The sequence below is a fragment of the Salvia hispanica genome, chromosome 1, assembly GCF_029641045.1.
Source record: "Salvia hispanica isolate PSC_SH4W2 chromosome 1, Shi_PSC_v1, whole genome shotgun sequence".
NCBI classification, from domain to species: domain Eukaryota; kingdom Viridiplantae; phylum Streptophyta; class Magnoliopsida; order Lamiales; family Lamiaceae; genus Salvia; species Salvia hispanica.
This window is the reverse complement of record NC_142692.1, coordinates 19,315,752-19,341,681: the sequence shown is the minus strand read 5'-3', so window position 1 is coordinate 19,341,681 and position 25,930 is coordinate 19,315,752. Positions and strand designations below refer to the sequence as shown.

At 36.4% G+C, this 25,930-nt stretch overlaps 3 protein-coding genes and 1 pseudogene across 3 annotated transcripts; 1 reads left to right on the top strand and 3 right to left on the bottom strand.

Annotated features, from left to right (window-relative positions):
* Positions 1 to 8,997: 8,997 nt before the first annotated feature.
* On the top strand, positions 8,998 to 10,987 carry EMB1692 (Ubiquitin carboxyl-terminal hydrolase family protein). The gene is made up of 2 exons (XM_048120604.2): positions 8,998 to 9,134; positions 9,359 to 10,987. Exon 2 carries the CDS (start codon positions 9,391 to 9,393, stop codon positions 10,843 to 10,845), a length of 1,455 nt encoding a protein of 484 aa, XP_047976561.2. The 5' UTR covers positions 8,998 to 9,134; positions 9,359 to 9,390; the 3' UTR covers positions 10,846 to 10,987.
* A 3,029-nt stretch (positions 10,988 to 14,016) lies between these two features.
* On the bottom strand, positions 14,017 to 15,463 carry LOC148933393 (uncharacterized; annotated as a pseudogene).
* A 1,792-nt stretch (positions 15,464 to 17,255) lies between these two features.
* On the bottom strand, positions 17,256 to 19,257 carry LOC125185103 (Protein kinase superfamily protein). The gene has a single exon (XM_048081581.2). The coding sequence runs from the start codon at positions 18,921 to 18,923 to the stop codon at positions 17,577 to 17,579; it is 1,347 nt and encodes a 448-aa protein (XP_047937538.2). The 5' UTR covers positions 18,924 to 19,257; the 3' UTR covers positions 17,256 to 17,576.
* A 3,798-nt stretch (positions 19,258 to 23,055) lies between these two features.
* LOC125219979 (Excinuclease ABC, C subunit, N-terminal) lies at positions 23,056 to 25,930 on the bottom strand. The gene is made up of 3 exons (XM_089058250.1): positions 25,643 to 25,930; positions 25,191 to 25,297; positions 23,056 to 23,628 (listed from the first exon to the last, which is right to left on the bottom strand). Exons 1-3 carry the CDS (start codon positions 25,864 to 25,866, stop codon positions 23,438 to 23,440), a joined length of 522 nt encoding a protein of 173 aa, XP_088914376.1. The 5' UTR covers positions 25,867 to 25,930; the 3' UTR covers positions 23,056 to 23,437.

Genomic DNA, 25,930 nt, shown 5'->3' with positions numbered 1-25,930 from the left:
AAGTATAGATATCATATGAGATTTTCTATTTGATGAGTGACCAAATAGAAAATAAAGGGGTTTATATTTAATATAAATATAAGCTAGGGTTATGGCCCCAGACGTCAGAAGAACATTCGATATCTCTGTATTCTCTCGGCAGACTATTGCGAAGAATGTCTCCGATCGTTTGGAAGATCCATAGCCGCTGCAAAGCAATTCCATCATTCAATTCGTCATGGATCAAGGTACGCTTCCGCTCTACAGTTTATGCTCCTTCTCCGTCGTTCTCGGTTAATCATCATAGAGAGCTTTATGTAATTGTTCACTCAATTATTTCAACAAGTGGTATCAGAGCCACTCTATTGATGATTTTCTGAGAATTGGGAAAAGGAGAATTAGGGTTTTGATTTTATGAATAATACTCCCTTCGTTCGACAGTAATAGAGGCATTTCATTTTGTGCACTCATTTTGAAAAAATAATTATAAATAGCTAAAGTGGAGAAAAAGTAAAATAAGAGAGAGAACCTCCGTTGCACAATAATAGAGGCATTTCATTTTGCGTACTCATTTTGAAAAAATAATTATAAATAGCTAAAGTGGAGAAAAAGTAAAGTAAAAGAGAGAATATTGGAGATAAGACTCTTCTCTACATTATCTTTCTCTTACTTTACTCTCTCCACTTTAACTATTTAATATTATTTTTTCAAAACTGAGTGCAGAAAATAAAATGCCTCTATTATTATGAAACGGATGGAGTATATGCAAGAGTGTTGGCGGCGTGTATAATATACCTAATCAGGTTCATGAATTTATGTTTTAATTTCTTAATTATGCGCACCGATTTATGCTAATGAATTGAGATCCATGTGAAATCTATTGGATTATATTAGAAATCGTTGAGAAGATGGTTTTCTTTTGCGATGCCGAGAATTGAGAATTCAAATAAGGTGTTGCATTGTAATCTTGGTGAATTCACTGTGATTATGCTTCTGACAATTTACTTATGTTAATGAATTCTTCCATTATGGTAAAGAATGAATTTTATAATTCAATTAATATTATGCACCTCCTACAGTTCATGTTTAGTTGATGGATTAATTCTCAATTCACAGTTTAATGATTATAAAAACGGGACCTTCTGTTTGGCAACCTTTTTCATTTATGATTGTCTCGTTTGTTTTGGTCAACTGTAATTCTTTTGAGGAATTGAGATTTATGATTACATGTGTTTGATTATGCGTGCATGTTAATATGCATATGTTGATTTTGGGGAATTCATGTATTTATGCTAGATGAATCCACAAAATATAGGGTTTGAATTTTTTGGATTTGTTTAGTTATTTATTTTGAGGTTGATGTTGTTTTTGGTCGTTATGTTTGTTGCTTACGATCTTGGGAACATCAAGATTCAGAATTTTTGTAAATTTTGTGAAAAAATTGAATATAGAAAAATTATGCAAAATTTCGTCAGGAGTCAACAATTTGCTGGGGAGTTATTGGACTGGCCGTCAGGATTCAGCGACTTGCTGAGTTCGCGAAGTACGCGAACCCAGTGACTCGTTGGCTAGCCACTGTATTCCGGAAAGTTAACAACGGCTTGCTTGCAAGCGTTTGTATTCGGTTTTAAAATTTTAAATTCAATAATTTTGGTGCATCTCATGTTCCTTTTATTGATGTGTGTATTTTAATGCGGATATTAGTCGGCCCAAAGGAAGATTAATATTTGGCACGAGATACACATACATTTGGTGATAAATACGTGACAATTATTCATGTAAATAGTGTGATGTCCAAAGGTGGACACTATTTGACATGATTTTGTTGTTAGTGTTTGATCACTATAAGGAGGTTGCCACTTGCAAGTTCACATTACTGTCAAAAGACTTGATGTGGATGTTGTGCTCGGAACCTCGTAATGTTTTACTAATTTTCAAAGTAAATTAGTCGAAGCAAGACGTTGCAAAAATAACCTCTCTTGTCTAGACTTCTTTATTGCGAATATTAGGACGGTGAAGTGTGTGTGTGTTTTAATGCGTATATTAGTCGGCCCCAAGGAAGATTAATATTTGGCACGAGATACACATATACTCGTGGTGATAAATGGGTGACACTTATCCAGTTTTCGTGTAAGTAATTGTGATGCCCAAAGGTGGACATTGCTTGACATGATCTTATTGTCAGTGTTTGATCACTACAAAGAGGTTGCCACTTACAAGTTCGTATTAATGTCCAAAGACTTGATATGAATGTTGTGCCGGTACCTCGAGATGTTACCATTTTATTTGAATTTTGTGATTTGAGCATTGCAATTAATTTGGTTTTGTTCTCTATTCAATTATGATATCTGCTTCTGCAGTTTCTTCCAACATGAACAATATGTTAGTGTTGAATGGGTCAAATTTTAAGGATTGGTGAAGATTATATTTTGATTGCTCTGGGTTGCATGGATCTGGAATACGCGCTAAGGATTGAGCAACCTACTTCTCCTACAGACGGTTGTACTTCTTATCAAAAGAGAAACTACGAGAAGTAGGAATAATCGAATCGTGTGAGTCTACTGATCGTTGGGTTTAGCATCCCAGAAGCCTTTCGAGGCACTGCATCTGAGTATATCACTAAGGCCAGTGAATATCTTGCCAAAATTAAGGAACGTTTTGTGAAAAACGATAAGGTTGAGACAAGCGTGCTTGATCTCAATAAAGTATATAAGGGCAAGGGCAACATAAGGGATCACATTATGAAAATGTCTCACGTTGCTTCACTTAAGATTGAATTCTAAAGACTTGTTTGTGCATTTGGTGTTGCACATCTGGTCAGTATCTCAAGAAATAAAGTAAAGGGCATTAAGAAAAAGTGTATTGAGAATGCTGCTATGGATAAGGGTTAATCACAAAGGTAACAGCATAAGGACAATGATAGTTGTTTTTTTGTGGTAGACATGGATATAAAAAAGAAGAATTGTGACAAATATCACGCATGACGTGCAAAGGAAATTACAATTCTTGTTTTGGTCTGTTCTGAAGTTAATTTAGCTTTAGTCCCTAATGATATTTAGTGGGTAGATTTTGGTGCTACTACTCACATAAGGTTATCAATGCAAAGGCTGTCTGAGCTACCGAAAGTCAATTAATGTTGAAAGATACATCTAAGTGTGATATGACAAATCGGTGCAAGTATAGACTATTGGGCATTATAGATTGTTATTAAAGACTATAATTTTTTGGTTTTGAAGGATACTTTATTGTACTGTCTTTTAGACAAAATTTGGTTTCTATTTCTGCTTTGGACAAATTTGGTTTTTCTTGTTCATTCAGAAATAGTAAAGTTCTTCCTTCAAATAATGCTAATATTATGGGCATTGTTTCCTTAAGTGCATATAACAATCATTGTATGCTCAATTATGTTACTTCGTATTCAAAAGCTTTACATGTTGAATAAAAAGGGACTAAGAAAATTAAATAATGAAAATTTGGTTAATTTATGACACAAGTGTTTTGGTTATATCTCAAATAAAGGATTGTGAGACTTGTGTCAGATGTTATATTGAATACACTTATCTTTTCAGAACTTGATTTGTGTATTTAATGTATCAAAGGAAAGCAAGCCAAACATAAGAAATTAGGTGCCAATAAAGCTATACATTTTAGAATTGATATATACAGACATTTGTGGTTCATTCCCTTCGGTTTCTTGGAATGATCAACAATATTTTATATCATTCATAGGCGAATATTCTTGTTTTCGGCACCTATATTTAATCTATTTAAAATCTGGGTCATTAGACAAGTTCAAAATATTCAGGGCTGATGTTAAGTTCCAACTCAACAAAGGCATTAAGAAAATCAAATCTGACCGTGGTGGCGAATACTACGACAAAAATGACTGTTCAGGTGAACAATGTCAAAGACCTTTTGCCTTCTATTTGGAAGAGTGTCGGATCGTCCTTTTGTAGACCATGCCGGGATCGCCTAGCATGAGTGGTGTAGCTAAAAGACGAAATAAAACTCTTAAAGATATATGAAGGAGTATGATTTATCATTCTTCCTTGTCACATGCTTTGGAGAGAGGCATTAAAGACTGTAGCATACATTCTCACTTTTGTTATTCAGAAAAATTTAGGGATTTTTAAATTTTATGATCACACAAAAGGAACTAATTTTGGGACGAGAAATATAGTATTCCTTGAGGATGTTGAGTTTTGGGTGAAGAATGTGTTAAGGAACATTACTTTTGAGGAGGAGTCTGCATAGACACCTACTACTGCTTCTGACAATGATCAGGTATCAATTACTATCTTTGAAGAAGAAGCATATTAAGAACTTCAAGATGATATTGTTGTAAACATTCAATCTCATGTGGATGATATCATTTAAAGTCAATCTCAACAACCTCAATTAAGATTCTCGTCAATGATCACAAATTTTATGAAGTAGTTCTTTCATTTGGATTCAGAAAGAATGCTATTGATGGTTGTGTGTATCACAAGTTCAGTGGGAGCATATACATCCTCTTTTGTATTTGGAATTGAAAGAAATAAATTTTGATTATCACAGAAGGAATATATAGTGAAAATGTGCTTAAAGTATTTGAGATGCATAATTGCAAGTAAAGAAGTACCCCTATGACTAAGGGAGACAAATCTAGTCTCATTCAGTGCTCTAAGATAAATCTTGAGATTTAGAAAATGCAGAAGGTTCCATATGCTTTGGCTATTGGGAGCCTAATGTGTACTCAAGTATGTATTAGACCCAATTTGGTTTTTATTGTTAATATGTTGGGCAGATATCTCGGTAACCCAATATGGATCATTAGGAAGCAGCAAAACGGGTTATGAGATACTGCAGAGAACTAAGCATTACATGCTCACATAAAGAAAATCAGATCATTTGGAGAGATCATTAGATATTTTGATTCTGATTTTGTTAGATGCCAATACAGTAAATGATTCATTTTAGGTTACGTATGTCTGTTGGTTGTGGAGCCATTTCGTGGAGAAGTGCTGAGCAAACACTTATAGCTACTTCTGCCATGACAACAGAATTCGTAACTTGTTTTTGGGGCATCTAGTTATTGAATATAATTGCAAAATTTTGTCACTAGGCTGCATATTGTTAAAGGTATTGAAAGACCACTTAAGTTATGTTGTGACAATAACTCTGCAGTATTATATTCTAAAGCAACAGGAGCTTCCTGGTTGTTAAATAAAGGGTCCGGAATGGACAAATACATATAGAGCATAAGGGAATGGATTTGATGATTACAAATCTAGTCATTAAGGGACTATCACCCAAGGTCTTTCATGGGCATGTAGCCTAAATGGGTGTTATGTTGTTTAAGGATACTTCCGATTAGTGGGAGTAGTTTTGGTTATTGCTCTATATTGTGTGTTGGACATTTGTTATAAAAATCATGTTATTCTCTGCAGAAATAAAGTATTATGTTTTGTCCATTATTTTTGGTTTGATCTCATTTCGGGAGGACTAGTTGGAAATAGGCATGTATGATCACCTTGCATGAAATTTTCATGCTACACTCCATAATTGATCTGTTGTTGATTATATTTGCATATGTGATTACTGATGGGTTTAATCATGAAAAAATATGGTGACTGCCCCTTTAGTCCTATGTCGATATGGTTGATAATAAGATTGTTAGGAAATTCACTATGTGATACTAGCATATTTGAGCGCTCATTCGGTTTGTACACATTTATTTGGTGTCATGTGTTGCCCAAGTGGGAGATTGTTAGAAATTTGGGCTTCCACATGACTAATTTAATGTGTATGGCTATCTTTTGGTTGCCCAATTAAAGTGATCTATTAAAGATTAAAGTTTGGGCTAAAAGTGTATTTATTTGTTATGGAAATAAGTGTAGATACCATATGGGATTTTCTATTTGATGAGGGACCGAATAGAGAAAAAAGGGGTTTATATTTAATATAAATATAAGCTAGGGTTATGGTCCCCAGACCTCAGAAGAACATTCGATATCTATGTATTCTCTCGGCAGATTATTCTGAAGAATGTTTCTGATTATTTGGAAGATCCATAGCCGCTGCAAAGCAATTCCGCCGTTCAATTCGTCATGGATCAAGGTACGCTTCCGCTCTACAGTTTATGCTCCTTCTCCGTCGTTCTCAGTTAATCATCATAGAGAGCTTTATGTAATTATTCACTCAATTATTCCAACACATGACACTATTGTATATTTTCATTTGAGCTCTTTTACTAGAGGTATACTCCCACTCATGCTCCGCCACTATTAAATGGTGCTAGTTGTGAATTTTATTAAGTGGCTAGCCCTGAGCTAACTACCAAGCAAACTATAGCCAGGCCATGGATTTTCCAAATATTTCTCTCACCCGACATGGGAACGGATGCTCGCAAAGGAGACTCTTTAAACTCAACTCTCCAATCTCAAAATTTGATTTCTAACTATTACAAATGGCCCCAATTTTAGATGTAGGGTTTGGGAGGTAAAAAGGATAAAAAAAAATCCAGAATTCAATAGACTCCCAAAGAAACGTTTCTAGTATAGAAGGACGGAGGAAATATTTTAAACAGTTCAATACCTTAAAAATATTAGTCTCACACCTAAAAATATAACAATTCAAAACAAAAAAAATCAAAATCTAACACAGTACTGTATTCATTACTTAATCCCTAAAATTTCACTAATCCAATACCTTAAAACTTAAACAATTCAATACCTACAAAAATACAACACCTAATAAATTAAGTTAAATACCTGGAAATTGAAATTAACACACGACAAAATACAAACCAATAATATTTAAATGAAACAAAGCAACAATATTCATTATAAAGATCGAAAGCAAATAATAAAAATTAAATCAACACACAACAAAATACAAATCAATCAAGCAAATAATATTCATTACAAAGATCCAAAGCAAATCATTTATAATATATCATTCCTCAGGTATTAGGAGTCATGATTCACTTTTATTGTAAATGTTACGTAGCCCCCGACATTCCACAATCTCATTTCACTCACATTTCATGGGATGGGATCAAATTAATAAGTGAAATTGTCAAAAATCAAAGCAAATCTCAGTCATTGGATATTGTGATGTAACCCGTTAGATTAATGTCACGTTTCTAATAATATAGTTCGGCTAATAATGTAACGCGTTTTTGTCTAATAATTTAGATGTGTAGTCTAATAATGTAGCTCAGCTAATAATGTAACGCTTTTAGTGTAATAATGTAGCTCGGATACTATTATCACAACTATCCAATCTAAAGATCCAAAGACTGAGATTTGCTTTGATTTTTGACAGGATTTCACTTATTGACCATAGTGCACCCCCATATTTTATTATAAGAATGGGTCTCCCATTTAACTATCTTTTTACACTCACTTTCCTTAATATTTCTTAAAACTTTTGCCGAACTCGACTGGAACACCTAATGAGAGATGGAGGTGTATATTATACTTTTATTTGAATAAGAACAAATTAATGAATATAAAATTAAAATTGAATTTTAATACGATTTCTTGTTAAAATTGATCGCTTCGTCTGTACAACAAAAAACAGGTGAAGATAAAATCTTTTAACTGAACCCGACCAAAAACCGGTCTTTTAGTTCTCCATTCTTGACGAAACTGGTTAAAAATTATTCCCTTTTTGAGTTAATGGAGACTAAAAAACCAAAAAAATGGGCTTACTAATATGTAGTACTCTCTCTGTCCAAAAATCGTCTCATTTTGCCATTTTGAAATCTCAACAAATAATAGTGTCATTTTTTAAAATGAAAAGTTTACTCCTCCTGTTTAATTCACTTTTTCTCCTCTCTGTCATTATTTTATTCACTTTTTCTCTTATCTCTCAAACGTTGCCTGTTTTTTCTCATCATCTCTAATTTTACCAATTTCTCATTAAAACTTATAATATTCACAAATTAGACTATTTTTTTTAGAGTGAACTATATAAATAGTACTCCCTCTGTCCCAACTAAGTTGAGTCAAAACTTTTGGACACGAAAATTAAGAATTGTGTTGAAAAGTAGGAGAAAACAATAAAATAGAAAAGATAAAGAGAGAGTAAAGTAAGTGATGAAATAAAGTAAGAGTGATTGGATGTTTTATATTTTGTCAAAGAAGGAATACGACTCAACTTAGTTAGGAAATCTCAAAAAGGAATACGGCTCAACTTAATTGGGACGGAGGGAGTACTCCCTGATCTTTTACTTTTGCACAAAAATGGTACCTGATCTTTGTTTTATATCGTTTTTGGTACCTAAAAGTCACATTTTTAGTACTTAATGCAAATTTTCACCGCAAAATACCCCATAAGAATCACATTTTTCACATTTTTGCCATGGAGGGCATTTTTGGGCATACACAAAAAGTGAACCTAAAATGAAATATATATATTTTTTCTTCTATACTACTATTATTATTAATTATTATTAATATCATTATTATGATATTATAAATTAATATTTATCTTTTTTTCAAGTAATTCAAATTATGTCTCGTCCTTAATTATACTTAATTATTATTATAACACTAATAATTCATAATTAATAAATAATTATAATCAAATTATTTTAATTATGAATCATATAATAAAAAATTATAATAATAAAAATTATTATTATTTGGTTTTATTAATAACTAATCAATTTAACTTTAATAAAATTTAAAATTATGAATTATATTTATAATGATATAAAATTATTGAATATTTTTAATTCGGTGTTTTAGTCTATATAAAAAATTAAAGTAAAAAATTTTATTTGACTTAATTAGTTTAAACAATCGATGTAATTATATATTATTTTTCTTAATTTATATTATGAACGTCAATTAGGTGCATGTATAAAATACACTAAAAGAAGAAGAAAAAGAAAAAAAAAAAAAGAAAAGTAGATAAAATAGAAACTAAGAAGAAAAAGGAAAATAGAAAAAAAAAGTTCATATTTTTTAAAATTTCTAAATATACCTTCTATAACTCAAAAACCCATATGATTTTGTAAATTGTATTTAATAGAGATATTTCGTAGTCCACTCCTATTTTAGTTTCACCTCCAACGACGGTGAACAAACAGGGTCACCGAGATAACTCAAGAGAAGAACCCGGCCACCACTGCCACCGCCCTCTGACCTCTCTTCAGCATCCAGGTTATTTTTTTATCTGGTTGAAAACAAATTTATTAAGAGCATTTACTGGCTACAAATTTCTGGTTTGAAACCACTTTTGATGATTAAATTCTAGCGGCTTCAGATGAACTAACTTTGCAATAATGTTTGTGTGATTTTACTCTCTTACATGAACTGACCTAGCTCAGTAATCATTTCCAATTCAATTTCCTTTAGTTGTTGATAACTTGCTGAGTGCACCCCAGGTGTTTGATTAAATGCTCAACTGATCAAGAAAATGGCAGCTCTAGCGTTTGCTCCATCTGTCTCTCCTCCGTGGCACCTCGATTCCGTTTCACTCGGATCCCATTTCGTGCCTAAATTTGAACTTAGTGTGAGCACAAGGAGACGATGCATCGAAAAACCCGTTGTTTCGACCTCATGTTCGGCATCTCCCCACAAAATAATCCGTGATCCGAGGCTAGACAAGCATGTGGTGAAGCAGAAAAAGATACGATTCGTTCAAAAGCTTAAGACACTTCTCCTTTCTAAACCCGAGCACTTCATGCCTATTCAAGTTCTCTACAAATGCCGAGGCTACTTGTCTTTGCCCAAATCCCGCTCCATCCTACCAATGATTCGTCGTTATCCCACTGTGTTCGAGCTCTTCTACATTCCCACTCCTCCTACTCCGTTCCATGCTGCTGGCCCTCTCTCTCAGCTCTGCGTCCGCCTAACCCCACCAGCTGCAGCCCTTGCCAAGAAGGAATCAGATCTCAAGAAATCTATGGCTATTTCTTTGGCAGCTAAACTCCAAAAGCTGTTAATGCTCGCCTCCCCATATCACCGCCTTTTGTTACACAAGCTCGTGCATTTGGCTCCCGACCTAGGCCTTCCTGTCAACTTTCGCTCCCGTCTCTGCAATGACCATCCGGATAGGTTTAAAGTCGTGGACACTTCTTACGGTCGCGCTCTTGAGCTTGTTTCGTGGGACTCCAGTTTGGCCGAAGCGTTGCCATGGCGGGAGGAGGACAGCAAGTCTCGTGGTCTGATAGTTGACAGGCCGTTAAAATTCAAACATCTGAGGCTGCGGAAGGGGCTGAATATCAAGAGGTGGCATCACGAGTATTTGATAAAGTTTAAGGATCTCCCGGATGTGTGCCCATACACTAGCAATCCGGAAGAATTGGCGAGAGAGTCAATGAGGGCAGAGAAGAGAGCTTGTGCTGTGGTGAGGGAGGTTTTAGGGATGACTATGGAGAAGAGGACGTTGGTGGATCATTTGACGCATTTTAGGAAGGAGTTTGGGCTGTCGAACAAGGTGAGAGGAATGTTGGTAAGGCACCCGGAGCTGTTTTACATAAGCTTGAAGGGGCAGAGAGACTCGGTGTTTCTTGTGGAGGGATATAGTGAGAAGGGCAGACTGCTGGAGAAGAATGACATAATCGCGATAAAGGATGAGATGATGAAACTGGTGTTACAAGGAAAGAGGCTGCGGCGGAACGAGGTTATGAGCAACAACTCTGATCATCATCAAAATTACATCCTAACTGTGGATAATCAAGTGGATGAAGATGATGAGCATGATGATGGACTAGATGATCTCTTCCAAGTAGAAGATTTTACTTCTGATGATGATGACGACGATGGTGATGGTGAAAGTGAAGGGCATCAAGAGATAGGGGAATTTTGGAGCGCTGAGGAAACTCCATTGCTACAATATCATAATGCTTGTGATTTAGAACCCTGGTAGTGTCATCAAGTTTTCCCCCAAATCCATATAAATCGTGTATTTTATCTACCTTCTTGTATATTACTAATGAAATGACACGAAATGAAACCAAAGATATAGTAATTAATTCATAAAAATTGATATCAAAGGGATCATTTCAATATATTAGATAAGTAATTTCCATATCAATTCTTCTGTATTTGAATTATATGAAATATTTCTGTGTATCAAGATTTCGGTCCAAAAATATTCTATATTTCGGCCACCTGGGATTTGGGAAATTTTGATCCAAATATTGCAATTCCGATCCGGAAGCGCTTCCTATCGGAAAGTGCAAATTTAAATGGAAAAGTTGGAGATTTAATTGTGATGTTGATTTAATAACACGACTGTTCTTTCATACCAAATTTTAATAGTCACATTATGTTGATTTTATAAGCATTTGTCTAGTTAGAGTGAAATAGCTAATACTCCGTCCCAGATAATTTATCCCATTTCTCCATTTCGGTGCTTCTCACATAATTTATCTCATTTCACTTTTTAGCATTTTTGGTAGTGCACCTCATATTCCACAACTCATTCCTACTCACATTTTATTATAAAACTAATATATAAAAGTAAGACTCACATTCTACTAACTTTTTCAATTCACTTTTCATTATATTTATTAAAACCCGTGTCTGGTCAAAGTGAGACGAATTATCTGGGACGGAGGGAGTAATAAAGAGTGAAATACAAAAATAGTCTCTGGACTATGAGTTTATCTCGCCAATAGTTCATGAACTTTAAAAATTTCTCTAGTAGTCCCTGAAATAAGTGTTTATTTCAAAATTGGTCCTTTTGCACTGTTTTCTTCCGAAATGCCCTTTTAGGCTGCTGAGCAATTTCGTCTTTTCACATTTTAACTGTTTCAAATGATATTATTTCAATGATGTACTATATCTTATATTATTTCAAAATTATCTTCTTCTTCCCTTTGTCATCCTTCAAAATTAACTGTTTCAATGATGTACTATATCTTATATTATTCAAAATTATCTTCTTATTTCAAAATTAACTGTTTCAAAGGGAAGAAGAAGATAATTTTGAAAAAAATATCAGATTTAGTAAATCATTAAAATGTGTAAAGACGAAATTGCCCAACCGCCCAAAAGGGCATATTCGGAAGAAAACAATGCAAAAGGACCAATTTTGAAATAAACCCTTAGTTCAGGAACTACTAGAGATATTTTTAAAGTCCAGGAATATTCTGGACCAAATTTATATTTCGGTCATATATTTATGACCAAAATTGTACTCCCTCCGTCTCATAGTAGATGTCACACTATCCTTTTTAGTTTGTCCAATAAAAGATGTCACATTTCCTCTTTTGGAAAAAATTTCCTCTCACATTAATTATAAAATTATATTTTCTATCACCACTTAACATACAAAACAATATCTCCTAAAATCTCGTGTCATCTCCCAAGTGTGCCATTCTTTGGAACGGAGGGAGTTCTACTTTGCTCTAAATATTATCTAAATCCTTCATTGCTTCTATTAATTCCGACTCTTTCAAAATTGATTGATGATTTTGCCACTAAAAAGAGTGAAGGAAAACATTTAACAAATACTCCCTCCGTCCGCCAATAAGAGTCCCGTTTTACCATTTTCGGACGTCCGCGAATAGGAGTCCCGGTTGCCCTTTCCATATTTGGATAAATTAAATACCCTTACTCATTCACTTAAATTACAAAAATGGCATACCCAAAAATAATTCAACAATTAATTTTCTCCCCTCCATACTCTATTCTCGATTTACACATCCACTTCCTCACCCTCTCTCCCCCTCATCTCTCACTACCGATTCTGTCTCAAGAACCCTAAATCGCCGCCGCCTCCTCCTCCCACCCAAATCGCCTCCTCCTGCGCTTAAATGGAACCACCCACGCCATCTCTCCTTTCACCCATTCCTCCGATTTCCCCAAATCGGAAAATCTATTGGAAGACATCATGGGATGATATCCCAGTGGAGATGGAGTCCGAATTCATGGACCTTCCCTCAGAATCGCCAGATCTGGAGGATTTAGACGCCGATTTGTTGATTGTGCCCGACACACCAGACTATAAGCTGGGCTCTTGGTGGGAGAGCGATTCTGTCTCCACCATTGTCCCTGAATCTCCATTGACGGAGCTCGATCCGTTCCCAACTGTAGTCCCTGAAACTCCGGCCACCAAGCGACGGAGGAGGCATCCAGTAGAGGAGGAGGAGTGGTTCAAGAGCTTCTTGGTGATGCTCTTGCCTGGCATGGCGGATCTTCTCTGAATTTGTGAGTTTATTGAGAGCCACCCTCTATCTAGGGTTTGGAGGTTCTTAGGTTTGATTGCTTTGGGGTTTTTATGGGCTATGGTTGTCTTGTGTTTGAGCCACCCCCAATTTGGGTTAGGAGGCACTAAATCTGTTGTTTTATGTGTATTGCCATATGATGAAATATTTTCTGAGGTTAATGTTGCTGCATTGAGGTTGCTTTGATGGATATGTTGGTGTTGCCTTGTGGATATGATTTTGTGGTGCTTGATTTGTGTCTGTCTCTGCAATATGGTGAAGTATGCAATGTTTAGCCACCCCCAATTTGGGTTAGGAGGCATTAAATCTGTTGTTTGATGTGTAATGCCATATGCTGAAATATTTTCAGAGGGTAATGTTGATGCATTGAGGTTGCTTTGATGGATGTGTTGGTGTTGTCTTGTGGATTGATAAATATTTAGCCACCCCTTTAGAGGTTTGGAGGCTGTTCCTGCCCCATGATGAAGCTTTTCTGAGGACTTGGTTGGGGTTATTTTGATGGTAATGTTGGTGCTGCTTGTGATTTGATTTGGTGGTGCTTGGTTCTGTTGGTGTTGCCTTGTGGATTGATTTGGTGGTGCTTGGTTCTGTTGGTGTTGCCTTGTGGATTGATTTGGTGGTGCTTGATTTGTGTATCTATGCAATATGGTGAATTATGCAATGTTCAGCCACCCCTTTAGAGGTTTGGAGGCTATTCCTGCTCTATGATGAAGCTTTTCTGAGGGCTTGGTATTAAACATCAGTGAATATGTGCATTACATGTTCTTTGCACTATTTCTACATACAAAACACAAAAAAATCAGCACCTACTACCCAAAAATATAAGGCCTGATTTCAAAAACACATCATTGCATCCCCCTATCTATTTAGAACCCAAAAGCAGTAGACAAAGGTCCAATGTCATATGCACCACCTGCATTGTTCTCTGGTAGCTGTAAGTACTCCAGCACATCTCTCACAAGCTTCTCATCCACATCCAATGCATTAGGCAGCCCCTCTGTTCTTTCCAACCTGTCTTTGTTAATGTGAGGGACTTTGTAGTTGTTCTCACCCCTGAATATCAGAATTTGAGTAAGGCAAGCCTGCAATGAGAGGAAAACCTTGTTTAGGGTCTGTGGTGATAGCTCTTCATAAGAGCTATACATATTTCCCAACAATTCATCAACAGTAGAGCATGGTTTCTCATGCTGCAGTGTTTGAATAGCCCGGAAAAAGCCAAGGTCTAGTATGTTGGTGTCAGGTGAATTGGCTAGTTGACCAATCAGTTGGATTTCAAATCCATCTGAATTTGCTACATCCTCAAATTCAGGATCCACACTATTTATGTGGGGTGTGGCATTGTCTTGCTGGATGAAAATTTCTTCGCTTGCCTAATCTGGCCACTTGGCCTTAATAGCTGGTACAATCTGTAAACCAAAAGTAAATATTCATAGATGATGATCTTTATATAAACAGGTAAGATCTGATAGGTTGGGAAAAGTAGCATACCTTGTGGACTAGGCAGTCTCTCATCACATTCTTATTGACTGCTGGAATTGGTTTAGTCTCAAGTGTGCCTCTAGGTCTATTCTTTGATTTTCTTTTTGCTGGTACCACTTCAGTGAAAGGAAAAATACCCAACTTTCCATCAAATTTGGTCTGGCCATCCGGGCCAAATACAGGTCTACATACTGCACACATGAACATCACTTTGGTGATAAACCTCTTTGACTTGCATGCACTATATGGCTCATCTTCATCCGACAAGAGGTAGTACCTGTCTGTTGTCTTAGTCATAAAGAACCATTTTTCATCTATGTGGACTATATTGTGCATGCTTTGAAACTGAACTCTACCAGCAGATATGGTAGGTAGAAGTTGACTAAGACACCATTTCAACCTAGCTAACTTGTTCACTTCAGTCAATGCAGGTTTTATAGCATTTGTATGTGGCTTGAGTTTACCCTCCTTAATCCACTAACTAACTGTACTCTTACTTACTGACAATTTATTTGCCATTTTTCTAATGGAAGACCTTTCAAGCACAGATAAATTTCTAACCTTTTCTTCATCTAGGTCCAACTTGTCTGAATTTTGATATCCTTTAACTTTACCTTCCATGTGTGCAGGTTCCTGTTCCTCCCTTTGCATCTGCTCTTTTGCTGCCTTCCACATCCTGTAAACAGTCTTTCTACTGATGCCAAACTCCTCTGCCGCCTCCGTCACTGCCCCTTTTATGAGCACTCCATCAGTGCTATGCTTAAGGAGGAATTGCACCACCAAGTTCTTCCTACTGCTGCTTAAGTGTAGACTCTGTCTTGACCCCTCCTCCATCCCAATGATGAAGCTTTTCTGAGGGAAATGGTAATGTAAAATGTTTGGGTATTTTGGTTTTTTGGGAGGTTGGTGGAGGTTGTGTTAAATGCAGCCTTGTTAATGTATTTATAGGGGTACTGCAAATTCTGAAATTTAGGGTAAATTTTAGTTCAAATTTTCCTCTAAAATGTTTAAGAGGGAATCTGAATTTTTTTGTAATCCCTCCTTGTAATCTGAACAGGTTTCGGTACATATGTGAATGGAAGACAACTTTTTGTGTTAATCCATCTTATTTTCAGTTTTTCAGAAATTTAAATTAGGAATAATAAATCTAAAACTAAAAATAATTAAATTTAAAAATTAAAAAAAAAAAATCAAATCTGTCCCAGAAATAAAAAGAATAAGCTTTGTAATCAACAAATACTTTAAGTGGGTCCCAAATTCCACTATCACACTCCATTTATTACACACCCAATCTTTTCTTAAAACCCGCGCCGTTGGTGAATGGGACTCTTATTGCCGGACGGAGGGAGTATGTATCAGCAAGGAAACAATCGTCTATATCACATGTTTAAGACAGCAAAGAGTTGAATATAAATTATTTACAAAGCAACATTATTTTTGGAATCCCAGTCAAACGTAGTGTGCAGTAGAAATAATATATAAAGGTTGACAACTCCCTATAATGAAATATGAGTACTTAAATGCTTAACTGGAAATGATGCCTCATAACAAATCTATGTAATAAAGTGACAACCATATAAATCCGTATTTTTTCTACGAATCCCGAATTATTGTATGATTAATACCTTTAGATTTTAAGATCTGATACAAACATATGACAAATAACTTCAATAAAAAATATCAACACAACATCAACATTATCAAAATCTATCGATCCAGATCATTGTTTGGAGTTTATACAATATATAGAGATTGTATTTGATTACATCTCTAGTCCCATAATGTTAATTTCCAGTAACTCTACGAATCAATAGGGAAAGTCCGATATTTTTTACCACATTACGTAAATACTCCATCTGTCTCATTAGAAATGAAACGTTTTCTTTTTGGTTTGTCCCATTAAAAATGAAACATTTTTAAAAATGGAAACAATCATCTCTCTACTTTTTCTTCTCTCTTACTTTACTCTCACTTCATTAACTCACAAAATAACACTACATAAAATCTTGTTTTGAAAAGCAAATGTTGCATATTTAGTGGACAGATGGAGTATATAAGATTTCTTGTATCCGGAAATTCCCTTAAATTCAATTTTTGGCTACCTAAAAACTGATTCTTTAACATCATAAGTTGTTTTTATTTAGATTTTTTTAACAAAAGACGATGTGTAAAGTTCATAGTAAGTTTTTTTTAATGAATAAACGACTTTGTTTTGATACTCCATTAAAAACAATATTTTGTCTATTCAAAAGCCACATCAATTTTGATCTGAAAAGAATTGAAATTCGGTAGAAATTCCAAAATCACGAGAGTTATGAAAAACAAAATTCACTAAATGATAAACAAACAATCATTTTAATATTAAGGAGAAAATCTCAAATTCAAATCCGTTATACCAATAGCTCCAGAAAATGACAGCAAAAAATCAATACAAAAGTAGAAGTACCAAAAATAACATGAGAAAATAGAAATGAAAATGTTGAGAGCATCTTTGTGTGTTAGGTGCAACAATGACCTTGCAACAGTAAAAGGGAGAATTGGACACCTTGCTTACAACTTACCTTCTTCATATAATTCTGCTCTTCAATGGAGATCATTAGACTTATTCATGATGTATATGCAGAAATGAGAGAAGCTACAATGGTAAAACTCTTTCATATATAGTGATCCCATAAAATCCAGATACATAAGAATGCCGTACAAACTTCAAACTGGGACACAAGATAATGCCCGTTGAAACGCTATCACATACAAATATTCATCATTCGCAACCAAAAATTGAAGAACACTCACAGCTAATGCACCAGCTGTGCACCAGCATAGAAACTTGATTTGATAATTGTAAACACAAAGCTATTCAATCAAATCCCATCTACAATCTACAACAATGTGGAGAAGCTACAGAAACATTAGACATTCGAGCTTTGCTCACTTTCAATAGGCTCTATCAATTGTTTGCCAATATGGAAGGTATGGCATCACTAGTGTTGCCAAGTACCATAGCGCGAATACTATTTCTCCCTACAAACTTACCACTTTCGAACCTCAAACTTGACACCCTTTTCTTGGATCCGGACTTAGATTCACCACCCTCCTCAACAAGAAACCTAGACTCGCCATCAGGGCCGGACATCAATTCCATCAGATTGCTTCGGACCCCCAAGTCAGAGTGCACTCTCCGTGGGGTTGACAATGGCGTTCCATCTTTGGAAACATCATCATCAACACCCTTGATAGCCTTTCTTGTTGGCGTTTGCACCGGCTTGCCAACAGTATCCACCATCAGACAAGGATTAGCAATACCATTCCAAGAATGAAGTGGGACTAATCTACTCAACTCACTCAAACACTGAACCACCTCCTTCATCGACGGCCTCCTCTCCCTACAAGACCTCACACATTTGGCAGCCACCACAGCCAAGGTGGAACCGTCCTTAGGCGGCATAACCCTCGGATCATACACAGACAGAAATTTCCCCCTCCTAATCAACGGTATAGCCCAATCCACAATGGAAGGAGGCGAATACGCAACATCAATGGCCTTCCTCCCACTAATAATCTCAAGAAGCAATATCCCAAAACTAAAGATATCAGTTTTTGTGCTAAGATTATCAGGGGTTACATAGCTAGGATCAAGATACCCCATTGTCCCAGCAGGTGGAGTTGATTTCAACCTAGAATCATCCACACACCTCAAAGCCAGACCAAAATCCCCCAATCTGGCATTGAAATTTCTATCAATCAAAACATTAGCAGATTTAATATCTCTATGAATTACAGGCGGATTCAAAGAATGCAACACATCGACAGCTTTAGCAATCTGCAAAGCCAATTTGATCCTCCTCCCCCAATTTGGGGGCCGTGAGGTGGAATGCAAAACATCAAAAAGTGTACCGTTGCTCATGAATTCGACTACCAAAAGGCGATCTTGGGAGGGATTTTTGGTGAATCCGACGAGATTGACTAATCTAGGGCTCTGCAGCTTGGACAAGATATCGAATTCGTTCTCGAATTCGGTAGAATTCTCGGGCAGTCTGTGAGGGGCTCTGGAGGGTTTTTTGACGGCGACGAGGCGGCCGCTGCGGAGGACGCCTTTGTAGACGAGGCCGTGGCTGCCCCTGCCGAGGAGAGTGGCGGCGGAGAAGTTGTCGGTGGCCAATTCGAGATCTTTGTAGTTGAATTCTTGGAGTTTGATGGGTTTTTTGAGATTGGGGTTATCGTGGGAGGATGTTGAGGCGAGGTGGGAATCGGTGACGGAGATGGATGATTCTGCTTTACAGGAAAGATAACCCATCGTTATTCCTTCAACTACTGTTGTAAGTGATGTTGAATTCGAGCATATATGTTTGCTTTGCTACTGAGGGGAAAGGGAAAGGGAAAGGGAAAGGGAATGGGAAATGGAGAGGGAGAGATGGTTGGTGGTGTGGAGCTGTAGATTGTAAATTGATCGATTTGGGAGTTGACTGAATGGATAAGGAGATCCAAGACTAAATCATTTGGAATTGGATTTATGAAATTGAATGAAGAAGAAAACTAATCTAAAGAAGATTAGATTATCATGTGGTGCTTCAATTTGAAGGGATCAAATGTCCAACTATGTTTGTTGATTCCCGCATTTCAAAGGGAGTAGTACGAATTTTCAATGCTTAAATGAGGACTTATTCATTTTCAGCGCGTAATAAATCGGGCACGGTGCTCGCCCGGTCTTCGGTTTTTGTCATTTTACTAGTCAATAAACTTAAATTACAAAATAAGAAACCAACTAATAACAGAACATTTATAAGTACAAACTTATACTCGTCTTGTCCTTTGAAATTAACCATATTTCATTTTTTTAATTAGAAATGGCCGATTTATTTATATTACTCTCTCCGCGTCTCATTCAAGATGTTCACATTCTTAGCATTAAAGAATATTAAGACGAATTGCGTCTCATTCAAGATGTTCACATTCTTAGCACTAAAAAATATTAAGACAAATTGTTAGGTGAAGTAAATAGAGAGAAAAAAGTTGTTGAATATTTAAATAGGGAGAGAATACTTAATTTCCTAATATAGAAAGTGGACATCTTGAGTGAAACTGATGGAGTAACTTTTTTCTCCTTTTTTAGTTACGCATTAAAATCCGTGCCAACCTTAAATGGCCTATTTCTATGGAACGAAGAAAATATAAAAGAAACTTACTCATTTCATCCTATTCAAGATGTCCACGTTCGTGAATGACATGGAAATTTAGGTGGACTAGTTGAGTATAATAAAGTAGAATGAAAAAAGATGATTGCATATTTTTAATTAGGAGAGAGGAGGAGAAATTTTGTTTCCAAAAATGGAAAGTGGGCATCTTGAGTGGGACAAACTAAGAGCACCCGCAATAGGGGTGCGCGATCAGCGAATGCCACCCCAGCGGGCGTTGTTGAGCGTGATTTTCCATTACTTTTTTACAATTATCCCACTCCTATATACACCCTCCGGTCCCCATTAAATGTCTCATATTTCCTTATTTGGACGGTCGCCAATAAATGTCTCATTTCACTTTTACCATTTTTAGCAGTGGACTTCACATTTTATTATAAAACTAGGACCACATTCTACTAACTTTTTCTACCCACTTTTCTTAACAAAGTCAAACAATTTCTTAAAATCCACACCGATTAAACATGGGACATTTAATGGGGGGACCAGAGGGAGTATACATCTCATTATTCTCCATTTCATCACACCTCTCTCTCAATTTTCTCTTTTTCCAAATAATGACTCCCTGAACACCGGAGAGTCAACATTCCCCAATGGGTCCCAGTTTCTCGGTGGTTCCTAGTTCCTGAGCCGGAACTAATTTCCCGGCGGCTACACTCCCTTCTAAGGTTGCGACTAGATTTTCCCAAGGTTTACCGAACCGGCGGTTAAACTAAAATCGTAACGGGCGATTACAGTTCCGAACTGAAATCGTTAGAATTTATTCAAACCGAAACCGTCGATTTTCGAACCGTGGTTCGGTTCAGGTTCAAAAATTTTTGAACCTGAACCGTGCCGGAACCGCGAAGAACCGCGAAAAACCGCCGGAAAACTGTGAAACCAAGTTGGAACCGCAAAAAACTGGCGGTTTGGAACCAAAACTGCTGGAAAATCGCCGGTTCAAAACCAAAACTGAAACCTACGGTTTTGGAACCGGAACCGCAAAACACCCTCGCAGTTAGGTTCCGGTTCGGCAATTTCCAAAACCGAAACCGGCAGTTTCGAATCGTAACTGCCGGTTCCAGAACCGTGGGCACCTCTAGCGGCGACTAACCTCCCTACCCTAGCGGCTACCCTTCCGAGGCAACTACGCCGATGTCAGCAGACCGCTCAACCCCATCGTTGTACGGGGACAATGTCTATCGGCCCAATATACGGGATCGTCGATCCTGGTGGCCTATCCTATATTCAGTAATGACTCCTTGTCGCTGTCAAACTTAGATATTCTCCATACAGGGAGAATCCTTAGCCGAGGGTAGGGAGAAGGGGAGGGGGAAGGGAAGGCAATGGTGTGCGAGCCATATCATCCCGAGGGTCTGTCCAAGAGGATGAACTACACTCTCTAGAGGAACTTGCTATTGCAAACTGTTGGGTCGATCCTGGGCCAATAGGGATAATGGGGATGATAGGGTTGCCTGATGCCGGTCGGGGCTGATGGGGATGTTGGGGATGATGCCGACGAGTGATGGAACGAGCTTGTAGAATTTTTTTTAATTGTAGAATTTTTTTAATTTTAATGAATGATAGTTTTTTTCTATATTTTTTTCTTCAATTAATTTCGTTTTGTTATTTCATACTCCCTCCATTCTCAAAGAATATATACTTTAGGTTCGACACGAGTTTAAATGCAAAATTGATAATGTAAAAGAGAGGTGGAAAGAAATATTAATTAAAGAATTGTTAGTGGGGAATGAGTCCCATCTCATTAGAAAGAAAAGAGTTTCCAAAATTAGAAAGTGTATATTCTTGTGGGACGTGCTAAAAATGGAAGAATGCATATTTTTATGGGACGGAGTGAGTATTTGATAAACACCAACAGTAAAAATGAATTATAGAAATCATGATGTGGAAATTGAGATAGGATGGGCTAAAGATAGGTTGGATGATTAAAATGCTGACGTGGCAGGTAGAAATTGGAGATGGGTTGAAGATGAATCGTTTCGGGTAGTTCCTTTAGAATGTGGAACATGCATGCCCTTTATAGTTGATAAACACCAACAATTATAATGAATAATTTCGGTAATAGTAGATGTAAATAGTTCCTTTTTTTTAAATATAAAAATTTCTACATTTTCAATAAAATTGAAATATGGACTAAAATACAATTTATATTTTCTATATCATGAAAATTACTACGTTTCAATAATTAATATGGTACCGAGTGGATTTAAATATGTCATTAGTTTAGTCTTGAAAAAAATCAAAAAATTAGGGTTTCTTTTCTTCAGCTTCGCTGCTTCTTTGTTATGCTCTGCTGATTAAAAATAAAGGTTATACTCAGCCACTCTGCTGCTACAACACTCCAGCTATAGCTGCTATTGATGTAGTTGTTATTGCTACAATTGTTCTATTCTCCCGCCGCGGCTCTCCCATTCTACTGACCTTTGCTAATGTGCTTAGCATTTGCATCTACTCCTTATTATCATGTCTAATTCTAGATCATCTATAGGAACCACCATTAAGTTCAATGTGTCCAGCCATTTGCTTTGGTCTTATGCTTTTCTTCTATATTTGGGATCACACACGAGAAAGTCATGTTCGAAGTCTACCAGTCGTACCAAATATAACTCTTTTGATAATTCAATTGTTTGCTGACGGTCGAGGTTTGTATGGTGGGCGTGGTTGTGGCCGAGGCCAAGGTCGAGGTCGTGGGTTTCATGAACGGCCATGCAATCATCGTGGTCGTGTGAACCATGAGTCTGATGAAGTTGGAAGCAGTTTGGCAGACCAAATTGGGTTAACAACACAACGTTTACCACACCAAGTTCTTCATTTACTACTGTCGACTATACCTCTAGAGATGTGTTTATTGTGTCTACTGGTAAGTCTTATATGTTAGGTCTGAATGCCTCTACCCATATCACTGGTAGAAAATCGTGTTTCACATCTTTTTCTCCAGCCTCTCTTCCATTTGATCGTCTTGCTAATGGAACATATTCCCCGGTAAACGACAATGATGTTGTAAAGTAGAGGCACTTCTTTTTGGCACAAAGTTATTTAGTGTATTAAGTGGGTAGGTATTAAAGTAGATAAAGTAATAGAGGAATAGAAAAGTGGAGAAAATAAAGTAGAAAACTGAATAAAATAGTGAGAATAAAGTAAGAGAGAATGAAGTAGGAAAGAAAAAGTGAGTGAAATGATTCAACTATAAAGGAAATTCATGAAATGAAAAAATGACTCAACTACCAAGAGACGGAGAAAGTAATATGGAACTATTTGCATCTACTATTCCTTTTAGCGGTCAATTACATAAATTACATATAAGATAAAATGAAATTACAATTGTATACCAAGAGAAAAATACAAGATGAAATGTTATAATTTATCTACGATATTAACCTTACAATTTCACATAGACTGGAGGCTGGTTATGGCTTTCAGGTTACAATGTTGACGACACTCTACAGGAATACCTCCCAAGGGTTATTCCTGAGAATTAATTATAAGTTATAGTTCAACTAAATCTGTTTAATCCAGAGTGCAAAAGTACCTCCATATTTTGACCTGAGCTGTGGTGTATCTGAGCACCTAACTCAACTTGAAGTTTGTTAGTGTCAATAGACTCAATACACTCACATTATGTCGGATCCAAGTGCCAGCTGATTTCCAATTCACTGCAATTAATGAAATCCTTGACTTGATTTAGAGCTGCATATCGATGTTGTAATAGCAAGTGCTGCGAATTCTCTGCTTGTTCCTGGTTCTTGCCACTTCTTTTCCGCGGCAATTTTTTTGAGATGCTTTTCCACTTTGCTTCAAATTGATAAGCTACATCAACATGTGTGGAAATGACCGTGTTACAAGTCAATACATGATAGGATGCCATACACACATGCTTACCAAGTCGAATAAAAATACAGTGATTGAGATGGCAGAGATAGAATTAAAGCATCAGTATGTTACATAGTTAAAGAGACTTTTCTAGGAAACCTAAATTGTAATGTGTCCTATTAAAACTCTAAAATACTTTAAGGGTATGCATGTTCTTCCACACTCTAAAAGGCCACTTTTAGCAGTTAAAACTATATTTAGTCGCAATGTGCTAGCAAGGAGTTTATGTTGAACATCTTTATACTCCCTCCGTCCCAAAAGAATATGCACTTTTGGTTGGAAACGGGTTTTAATGCACAATTGGTAAAGTAAGATAGATGTAGAAAGAAAAGGTAATGAAAGTATTGTTAGTGGAGAATGGGTCCCACCACATTAGAGAGAAAAGAGTTCCCAAAATTAGAAAGTGCATATTCTTGTGGGATGGACTAAAAAGGAAAAAAATGCAAATTCTTGTGGGACAGAGGGAGTATATGACAGAAGTGTATGTGATAAATGGAGAAATTTAGACATTACAATGTGATAAGTCAGGAGACTGCATCACCCATCTTGTCTGAGTTATACATTGGACATACAATAATTCCCCAGAACAAATAAAGATAGTAAGTCAAACACACTCTTCACTAAAGCAGTACATAGTGTTGACTGCGCAAGTGATCGCTTATGATGAAGGAACATTATAATTCATCATACTTTTTTCTCATGAAAGTGAAATGGTCATTATTGTTATTTGGTTTGTAAACACACGTATCATATGTTGATATGCTTCTTGTTATTTCTAAACCTGTATAAGTAAATCTTATAGCTCATAACTCTCATAAAAAGGAACACACCCACAACAGACAAGCACAAGCACACACAATCTCAATAATAAGGCACAGCTAAAAGATATAAAATGGGAGCAAAAGGTTTTCCTGAAGAGATTGACATAGAAAAATTATTGCTAAACATAGCTCCATGTTTAACCTTTATGCATCCTAATCCAGGTCAAACTATTACGTGGGCTAGCTATAAGTTTAAACCACCATGGTTGAGGATACACGTGAACTACCAAGTGCACATAAGTAGACTTGCTATAGTATAAACAACTAAAATGCCCTTTTTGTGGAACTTCAACATCCAAATAAGATTGAAATGTTAATCACGATTTTGAATATAAAAAAGCTCCCCTTTTTTTTCTGGAGGAACATCATTCATATGATTTAATATGGTCTGAATGACATATACTGTTATGACTTATGAGTACAGTAAACTCAGGCAGAAACGGAAGACAGCCAGGAAGATAATAGAATATTTGCACTACATTCCTCTAATACACATTTTCATTAAATTAAACGGTCACGATGGTTGAAGCTTTATTGTGTAGATTCTAGAAGAGTGTAGAAAAGCCATTGCACTAGTAAAACGAATATGTGAATACCACTGTGGATTTTTGCTAGAAAAGTATGAATTTGCAGATATTTCCGACTGATCTTTCAATGACTTTTAAATGGCTTAGTTACCTTTACTTTTATCCGCAAATCCCTGTATAAGACATGCACAAGTCCACGGCCTTCCAGCAGTCGAGGCTTTCGCACCACCTATTAACTCTCCGTTGTGCTGTTTCAAGCTACAAAAGAGAAAAACTCAGTGAAAGGAACATCATAGCATTAGACACATATCCTAGAGAAGCAACACACTAGCATTTATCAGGCTAATATTTGTGCTAATTGAGCTAGGTTTTTAAAAAAACTTAAATCAACACAAAAATTACAATTTAACTTATAGATATAGATTAAAATTACACAAAATTCACTGATGACACACTAAATATGCACCAATTAATGTTCATATGCAGAAACGGCGGTCGAAAAAATCCCAAGCAAATTTTAGATTAAAACAAGAAATAAATTCAAATTTTCGACCATAAATTCTGGACTATACCAATGAGAAAGTAGAGAGGAGAATTTGATACCGGCGAGAGAAATTATTGGTGACACCGACATAAGTCTTGATGGGCGGATTGGTGGAGAGGATTAGATAAACAGTCCAGGGATTCTTAGGTGGAGATGAGGGTTTCTTCGGAGATTGGACTTGGGCCAAAATATTTGGTGGGGAATTGGGTGTTTTGGCAAAGGGAGGAACAGTATTTGAATGGGGTTTCAGTGATCTGAATGTTCTTGACAATGGCGTCGCCATGATCGAAAATGGCGTTGATTGCTTTAGTGCCGTTTGGTTGAATATCGGCAACGGAAATGAATCA

Coding starts and splice junctions, on each gene's coding strand:
- EMB1692 (XM_048120604.2), top strand. CDS start 9,391: ATGGCAGCTCTAGCGTTTGCTCCATCTGTCTCTCCTCCGTGGCACCTC.
- LOC125185103 (XM_048081581.2), bottom strand. CDS start 18,923: ATGGGTTATCTTTCCTGTAAAGCAGAATCATCCATCTCCGTCACCGAT.
- LOC125219979 (XM_089058250.1), bottom strand. CDS start 25,866: ATGGCGACGCCATTGTCAAGAACATTCAGATCACTGAAACCCCATTCA. Junction 25,298..25,642: donor ACCAATAATTTCTCTCGCCG/GTATCAAATTCT, acceptor TCTCTTTTGTAG/CTTGAAACAGCACAACGGAG. Junction 23,629..25,190: donor ATTTGCGGATAAAAGTAAAG/GTAACTAAGCCA, acceptor ATGTTGATGTAG/CTTATCAATTTGAAGCAAAG.